This window comes from Carlito syrichta, unplaced genomic scaffold (genome assembly GCF_000164805.1).
Source record: "Carlito syrichta isolate Samal-C Ts95f unplaced genomic scaffold, Tarsius_syrichta-2.0.1 Scaffold314847, whole genome shotgun sequence".
Classification (NCBI taxonomy): Eukaryota; Metazoa; Chordata; class Mammalia; order Primates; family Tarsiidae; genus Carlito; species Carlito syrichta.
In genome coordinates this window covers 197135-206570 of record NW_007258943.1, presented here as the reverse complement: position 1 = coordinate 206570, position 9436 = coordinate 197135, and the positions used below count along the sequence as shown (strand labels likewise).

Genomic DNA, 9436 nt, shown 5'->3' with positions numbered 1-9436 from the left:
AGTGAGACTCCAACTCAAAAAAAAAAAAAAATTCTTAATTATGATTTTTCTGAAATTTGAAAGTGATAAGCCCATAAAAATAAACATCCAAACAGTAAAAGTACATACACAATAAAAGGCATAAAATAATAATCTCATTCCCTCGCCTAGCCTGGAGTGCAGAGATATGCTCACAGCCACTGCAGCCTTGATCTGCTGGGCTCAGGTGATCCTTCTGCCTCAGCCTTCCAGGTAGCTGGAACTACAAGTGCACACCACTACTAATTTTTAGATTTATTGTAGAGACGAGGCCTCACCAAGTTACTCAAGTTGGTCTCAAACCCCTAGACTCAGGCAATTCTCTCACCTCTACCTCCCAAAGAAGGGATTACAGGTATGAGCCATCATGCCCGGTCATTAAATTCTTAATCAGGATACTTTGGGTCATCTGGTTTATGTTCAATTTTGGTTTCTATTAAGTTATTCCTTTTCAATCTTTGTTGTAAAAAACATCCTTAGTAATACTTCCTACTTTAATAGGTGAATATTTAAACATTCAAGACTTTTAGTTCCTTGAGGTAGGTAAGTGCCAGCGGGGACACTTTCTGTGTAAAACAGTCTGAGGTTTCCCAGTTAATAACTTGCAGCTAGTATACATCAGAATGAATTCTTCTTGGCATCTGCTAATGTGCTTCAAGCTTACTAAGATGATTTGATGAACTGTATCTTTAGCAGTTAAAGCAGGGAGAGTTCAAGGCAAGTTTTAGACTCTAGTTTAGAAGAAAGCCAAGAATTATGCAAAAGAATTATGACTAAGACTTTTGTAAGATGTATTAATACTTTGTATATCCTTATCTTTTCATTTTGCCCGTCTCTGACCTCTGGTAGTGATTGGCAGTGAAACCTTTAGGAAGAACGCCTTTTTTTGGAGGATGGATTGGGGGAAGAAAAGGGCAAGGGAGAGGGAATCTGAAGACATGGCATCTCAATTTAAACTCCTCTTGGTTTAGGAGCCCAAGGGGCAGAGTAGGTAGTAGTAACATTATAGCACATTTTAGTATCATTTACCCACTTTAAAAATCAAACACACACACACACACACACACACACACACACACACACACACACACACACTCACACACACACAAATCTATTTACGTGAGGGTTCTGATTCTTTGGTTCCTTGTTAATCAAAACATTAGTCTCAATATTCAAATAATTCGAGTCATTACAACTTTTGAAATTAGTATATTTGTAATAGGAATATTAAAGAAAAATTTAAATGTTTTCTTTTACTCAAACATGTAGGCATATATTATTATGATGAGTGTTACAGTTTTCTTTCTTGGCTTTGTGTTAGTTGTACTAGGGTGACTTTGAACTTTGTTACTTCCTTTGCCCTTTAATAGTTTCCCACTTCTGGAGATACAATAGTTCTAGGAATAGCAAATGTGATGGTTCCTCTGTTCTTTGTTATCACGTATCAAAGTGCTCTGAAACCAAAACCAATTAGAGCAGGAAGAAGACCACTAAGTAAAAGGCATATACCTTTGTTTCTTCATCAAATTCTTCCATGGACTCTATCAATTTCCCAGGTTCCAGCTCACCTAGTGGAAAAGGGTAATCGGTTCCCAACATTACTTTATCCTAAAAAAAAAAAATGTATTTTTATCTGTAATTTTGTAGATCATTAAAGAACCTCCTGTGAACAAGTATATTTACTTATTACAAACATTCCTATGTAAAGTAAATTTCCTCCTGATAAGTAGAAACAGAAAACTGGTCTAAAATTTGAAAAATTTAACGGCTCAAATTTTATTCTGACATTTTTTCCAGCAGATGTCGCTATAGGTCTCTTAAAGTTGCAAATCAAAACCTTCATTCGCCCCCTCCCTTTTTTTTTAAATAACAGAACTATAGAATACTGACATTTAAGAAATAGGTACTTATTTACTAGAACATACTCACATATTCAGAGGAAATTGAGAATCCTATCTTTCTTAGAATGACACATTGCTATCAATCCCATAATTTTAAAAAACATACTAGAGTAAGAAAGGAAAAATTAAAAAAAAAATAACTGAATAAAAAGTAAAAAAAAAAAAAAAAAAAAAAAAATTAAAATTAATCCCAGGCCGGATGCAGTGGCTCAAACCTGTAATCCCAGCACTTTAGGAGACTGAGGTGGGAGAATTTCTTGAGCCCAGGAATTTGAGACTAGCCTGGGCAACATAGTGAGACTTTGTGTCTACAAAAAATTTTTAAAAATTAGTCACACGTGGTGGCTCATGCCTGTAGTCCCAGCTACTCAGGAGGCTGAGGAGGATGTATTTCTTCAGCCCAGGAAGTAGAGTCTGCGGTGAGCCGTGATTGACAGAATGAGACTCTAACTCAAAAAAAAAAAAAAAAAATCCCCAAACAATTTCTATTTCTATAAACTGAATCATGATTTTTAAAAATAGTATAATTTTGAATTTCCATTTGATACTGTATACAATAAAACACATATATTTCAACAAATATATCAAGCAGTATGTCAAGCGATGTGCTAGAATTCAGATGTATCCTGGTCAACAAATCTTTTATCTGTCCTTAGGTCAGTCCCACATAATACTGGTTACTGTAGCTACATAGAAAGTTTTTAAATTGGGAGGGTGAGTCCTCCAAACTTGTTCTTCTTTTTCAAGTTTGTTTGGGCTATTCCGGATCCCTCATGTTTTCATATGAATTTTAGGATCAGCTTGTGAATTTCTGCAAAAATTTTTAAAAAGCATCTGGAATTTTGATAGGGATTGCATCAGATCTGTAGATCAATTTGGGGAGTTTTGCCACTTAGTAATATTAAGTTTTTCAGTCAATAAACACGGGTTGTCTTTTCATTGATTTAGGTCTTCTTTAATTTTATTCAACAATGTTTTGCAGTTTACAGTATATATTTTTGGGTTTTTTAAAATAAGTATTTTATTCTTTCTGATGTTATTATAAATGGAATTGCATCCTCAATTTAATTTATTGGTCGTTAATTGCTAGTATATAGAAATACTGCCGGGCTCGGTGGCTCAGTCTGTAATCTTGCACCTTGGGAGACTGAGGTGAGTGGATTGCCTGAGCCCGCGAGTTTGAGACCTGCCTGGGCAACTTGGCGAGACCTCATTGAAAGACCCAAGAGATTAAAAAAAAAAAACAACAACCATACTTGCTGTAAAAAAAGCATTCCGCTTTTGTTTGTCCCAATTGCCATGCTGGCTTCTGCTTCTGCAACTGCTGCTAGCAGTGTATAAATGTTAAGCAATAAGCCCCTCCCGGACATTCCTTTGCTTAGATTGCAGTAGACTCTGAGGCGCTAGCCACTCTCCTGGTGGGCTCTATGTTGGTTCAAACCTCCGGCTCCCATGCCAAAGTTAATTTACAGGCAGTGACTGTGTAGACCTAGCTTATCTGGCATTCCATTCCGCCCGTTTGGCAGTTACTTGTCCATCACAAGTAACTAAGCCTGAGCCCATACAAATTGAACTCGAATCAACCAATCAAAGTCTTTGTAACTGCTTCATATAGTTTTTATCCAATCCTGTGTGCACAAGTTTGTAAAGCCACCCCACCCCTTCAGAATTATGTATAAAAGGTGCATGTTAGCCTAGGTCAGGGCTCTCGTCCCTGAAGTCGCTGCATTGGCTTCAAACATGAGCCCAGACTGGAGCCTGAATAAAGACCCTCGTGTGTTTGCATTGGAGCTGGCTCTTTGTGGTCTCTCGGATTTAAAATCTTGGGTTTAACACTCATCTCTACAACAGATCAAAAAATCAGCCGGGCATGGTAGCGCATGCCTGTAATTCCAGCTACTCGGAAGGCTGAGGCAAAAGGATCGCCGGAGCCCAGCAGGTCAAGGCTGCGGTGGCCGGGAGTGGCCACTGCACTCTAGTCTGGGTGACAGAGTGAGACTCCAACTCAAAAAAAAAAAAGAAATACAATTTATTTTTTGTATATTTATCTTGTATTCTACAACATTGCTGAATCTATTTATTAGTCCTAATAGTTTTGCTTCTTCCTTTCCAATCTAGATGGCTTTCTCTTTCTTCCTTTTTTTTTTTTTCCTAATCGTCCTGGCTAGAACCTTCAACCCTTCAACATAATGCTGAATAGAACTGATGAATGTGGAGCCTTTTAGTATTTCAACATTACATATGATGCTAGGTTTTTTTGATGCCCTTTATTTGGTTGAGGAGTTTCCTTCTATGCCTAGTTTGTGAGTGTTTTTGTCATGAAAAACTATCGAACCTTGTTAAGTGTGTTTTCTGCATCTATTGAGATAATTATGTAGTTTTTGGTCCTTCTAGTATGGTGCATTATGTTGATTGGTTTTTGTATATTGAAACAACCTTGTAGCTATCCTGGGATAAATCCCAATTGGTTAGGATGTATAATACTTTGTACATTTTGCTAGATTTAGTTTAATAGATGTTGTTGATGAAATTTGTGTCCACATTTGAAAGTAATATTGGTCTGCAGTTTTTTTCTTGAAATATCTTTGGTTTTGGTATCAGGGTAATGTGGACTTCATATATAAGTTAAAAGGCATTCCCTTCTTTTGTATTTTTTTCTGAAGAGTTTGTGAAGAAATTGGTGATAATTCTCTTTTACATTTTTGATAGAGTTAACTGGTGAAACCATCTGGACTTTTCTCTGTAAGACATCTTAAAATTATTAATCCAGTCTTTTTCCTTATTATGGGCCTGTTTAGATTTTCTATTTCTTCTTGAGCCAGTCTTGGTAGTCTTCCTAGGATTTTCATCACTTCATTTAGGTTTTCTAATCTGTTGGCAGAATACTTGCTCATTCTTTACTTATAATTCTTTTTATTTTTATTTTTTTCAGTTGTGGTCTCACTTTGTCACTCAGGCTGGAGTGGAGTGGCACCGTCACTCCATAGCTTCGATCTCCTGAGCTCGGGCAATCATTTTACCTCAGCTTCCTGAGTAGCTGGGACTACAGTCTCATGTCACCATGTTTGGCTAATTTTATTTATTTATTTATTTAGAGACATGATCTTGCTATGTTGCCTAGGCTGGTCATGAACTAGGTTCAAGCAATCCTCTTACCTCAGTCTCCCCAAGTGCTAGGATTACAGGCATGAGCCACTGTGCTTGACCTAATTCTTTTTATTTCTGTAAGGTCTGTAGTAATGTCCCCTCCCCCATTTGCAATTTTGGTTATTTGAATCTTCTCTCTCTATTTTTTGTTGTTGTTGTTGTTAGTCAATGTCGCTAAAGGTTTAGCAATTGTGTTGATTTCTCAAAGACTCAAGTTTTTATTTCATTTATTTTTCCCTATTATTTTTCTGTAATCTATTTGTTTTATATTTGCTCTAATATTTATTATTTCCATTGAAGTTTAGTTTGCTTTGGATTTTTTAGTTTCTTTTTTTTTTTTTTTTGAGTTCGAGTCTTACTCTGTTACCCATACTGGAGTGCAGTGGCCGCTCCCAGCCACTGCTGCCTCGACCTGCTGGCCTCCGGTGATCCTTCCGCCTCAGCCTTCCAAGTAGCTGAAAATACAGGCGCGCTACCACACCTGGCTAATTTTTTTGATTTATTGTAGAGATGAGGTCTCACCAAGTTGCCCAGGCAGGTTTTGAAGTTTTTTAGTTTCTTAAAGTGGAAGACTAAGCTATTGATTTAATATCTTTCGTCTTTTTTAATTTTACATTTACATTTCACAGCTATAAATTTTCCATTAAATACTGCTCTTAGCTGCATCCCATACATTTCAGAATGCTGTGCTTTGTATTGTATCTATGTTGAATATTTTATAATTTTTTTTTGTAACTACTTCTCTGTATTGCGTCCTTTCATTTAAGCCTGAAGAACTCCCGTTCGCATTTTTGTATGGTAGGTCAGAGGTATTCATCAAAAATATCCCAGGCTAAGAGAGACAAAAAAGAGTAACTGACCCAAATTAAGGGAAAGTTCAGAGACATGACATTTTGTATGACAATTTGTATGACCTTTTGACGTGTTTTGTAGGTATGTCGAAGTATTTATTCAACATCATGTTAATTCTTATTATTTCTCTTGGTCTTGATCTCACTTTTTCTCTCTCTAATTCCTTCCTCCACCCCATTTGCCTTTATTCTGGATATCTACTGTTTGCTCCTCCAGATCCACTCTATCTTTTTTCATCCCTGCTTGTCCCCTGTAGACTGATGTGTGTGAAGTGCTCAGTAAGCTCCCTGGACCTCTCAGGCTTTCAGATGGGTTTAGCTAATGAGCAACATAGGCAGGAGATTCGAGAATGGGAGGCCTCCAACTAAAAGACTCAGCTCCTGTCAGCAGGTCCTTTTTTATAGAGCCCTCTCTGTCTTCAAGTTTTGTCCCAGAAAGATAATGGAGCTTCCTACAAATTTGCAAATAATCCTTTATTAATTTCCCTTAAGTTTTCTCAATTGAAGTAGGTCATCTTATTTTCTGCTAAAGCCCTAAATAAGTCTCACTGTGTTCCAGTTATACCAATTTGTTAAATAGTCTCCTGAATTTAATGGGGTAATTCCTCTGGATGGAACACCCTTCTTATTTTATCTAGCCTAAATTCATTTATTTATTTTTATTTATTTTATTTTTTATTTTTTTGATTTGGAGTCTCACTCTGTCACCCAGACTGGAATACAGGGGCCGCTCCCGGTCACCGCAGCCTCGACCTGCTGGGCTCAGGTGATCCTTCTGCTCAGCTTTCCAAGTAGCTGGAACTACAGGCGCGTGTTACCACGCCCAGCTAATTTTTGATTTATTGTAGAGATGAGGTCTCGCCAAGTTGTCCAGGCGGGTCTTAAACCCGCGGGCTCAGGCAATCCACTCAACTCAGCCTCCCCAGGCGAGGGATTACAGACTGAGCCACCGAGCCTTGCTCTTTTAATTATTTTTAGAGACAGGGTCTTGCTCTGTCACCCAGGTTGAAGTGCAGTGGTGTGATTATAGCTCATGAAACTTTAAACTCCTGGGCTCAAGTAATCCTCCCACGTTAGCTTCTTGAATAGTTAGGACTACATGTCACCACTCCTGGCTTATTTTGAAAATTTTTTGTAGAGATGAAATCTTGCTATGTTTCCCAGTCTAGTCTCAAACTCCTAGCCTCATGTGATTCCCCCTACCTTGACTTCCCAAAGTGCTAAGATTACAAGTGTAAGCTACCATGCCCAGCCGTAAACTCCTAGTTTTTATTGATTAATGTGGTACATAATTTTTTTTTTTTTTTTTGAGTTGGAGTCTCACTCTGTTGCCCAGCCTGGAGTGCAGTGGCCGCTCCCAGCCACCGCAGCCTCGACCTGCTGGGCTCTGGCGATCCTTCCGCCTCAGCCTTCCAAGTAGCCGGAATTACAGGCATACGCTACCATGCTCGGCTGATTTTTTGATTTATTGTAGAGATGAGGTCTCACTGCCCAGGCGGGTCTTGAACCCACGGGTTCAGGCAATCCACTCACCTCAGCCTCCCAAAGGCGCGGGATTACAGGCTGAGCCACCGAGCCCGGCTCATAATTTTTTATTTTGACACAATTTTGAACTGACAGAAATGTTGCAAGAAAATTCAAGGATTTGCCATATAATCTGCCAGATTAATCAGTTGTTTACATTTTGCCATCTTTGCTTTATCATATGTATAAATTTATGATATGCTATATACATTTCTCTGAGCCGTATGTAAGCTGGAAACATCATGGCTCCTTACTCCTAAATAAATTAGTGTTTACTTCCTGATAAAGAATATTTCTTATGTGACCACAGTACACTTCTCAAAATCAGGAAACTTAACATTGATACAATTATCAATGTTAAATAGTCACAGTTAATGTTATATTATCTACAGTTTATATTCAAATTTTGTCAGTTGTCCCAATAGAGAACTTTATAGCTAATTATTTTTCCTAGTACAGGATCCAGTTGATGATCACATATTACATTTAATGGTCATGTCTCTGAAGTTTCCCTTGATTTGAATCAGTTATTCTTTCTTTTGGTCATTCTTGAGCTGGGATATTTTTGTAGAGTATAGACTAGTTATTTTGTAGAATGTTCTCAGTTTGTGTTTGATATTTCCTTTTGATGATATACAAATTATGCATTTTAGTAGGACTACTCCAGAAGTGATGTTGAGTACTTTTCAGTGCATTGTATCAGGACACATGATATCAGTTTGTCTTAGGGTTGGTGGTTTTGATTATTTAGTTAAGTTGGTGCTCACCAATTCTCTCTAATGTGAGGTCACTATTTTTTTCCTTCATAATTAATAAGCAATTTGTGGGGAGCTACTTTGAGACCATGTAAATATCTTGTTCCTTATCAAACTTATATCCACTGCTTTTTCTTACTATTCAATAATGACTTTTTAAAAGTTTTTAAAATAAATTTTGTATTTTAAAGATGTGGGGTACAATTCAGGGCAATAATGACTTTTTTTTTTTTTTGAGTTGGTGTCTCACTCTGTCACCCAGACTGGAATGCAGTGGCCGCTCCTGGCCACTGCAGCCTCGATCTGCTGGGCTCAAACAATTCTTCTGCCTCAGCCTTCCAAGTAGCTGAAACTACAGGCGCGTGCTACCATGCCCGGCTAATTTTTTGATTTATTGTAGAGATGAGGTCTCGCCAAGTTGCCCAGGTGGGTCTCGAACCCGCGAGCTCAGGCAATTCACTCACCTCAGCCTCCCAAAGTGCTGGGATTACAGGCTGAGCCACCGAGCCTGGCTAATAATGACTTTTTAACTATTCTCTCTCTATTCATTAATTATAAAAAGATTTTTTACATTTATTTATATAAATTAAATATATATGTTCATTTATTCATATGTTAATTCTTATTTAATTTTATCATTTTAGACTCGTATTTTATTTTATCCAGTGGGTTATAATGCATCACTATCATTCTTTATTTTGATAGCTAGATCATCTCAGATTTGATCAGTGTGAATCCCTTTAAGTTGACTCCTCTGTCCTTATGTGATTTCCCCCTCCATTCTTTGAGTACAGTCATCCCTTGGTACCCTCAGGGGGATTGACTCTAGTATCTCCCTCAGATACCAAAATCTTCTGATGCTCAGGTCCCTTATATAAAATGGCATCATATTTGATTATAACCTGAGAACATTCTCCTGTATAGGTTAAATCATCTGTTTACTTATAATACCTAAGACAACATAAAGCTATGTAATTAATTGTTGTACTGTATTGGTTTTGAAACTTGTATTATTTTTCATTGTATTCTTTTTTCTTTTAAAAATATTTAGACCTGTTTTTGGTTGAATATGTGGATATGGAACCTGTAGATATGGAGGGCCGACCTCACTTCTTACTCTTAGGCTCAAAAGGTTGTTTTAACTCATTTTTTTTTTTTTTTTTTGAGTCGGAGTCTCACTCTCTGGGCAAGGCTAGAATGCAATGGCATGCTCATGGCCAAAGCAGCCTTAACCTGCTGG

At 37.5% G+C, this 9436-nt stretch overlaps 1 protein-coding gene across 1 annotated transcript in view; it reads right to left on the bottom strand.

Annotated features, from left to right (window-relative positions):
• Positions 1-9436, bottom strand: part of ACMSD (aminocarboxymuconate semialdehyde decarboxylase) — a 61062-nt gene that overhangs the window by 3607 nt on the left and 48019 nt on the right. The window contains exon 9 of the mRNA XM_008072088.1: positions 1528-1626. Coding sequence (XP_008070279.1) covers positions 1528-1626 — 99 coding nt within the window. The remainder of the gene's footprint in view (positions 1-1527; positions 1627-9436) is intronic.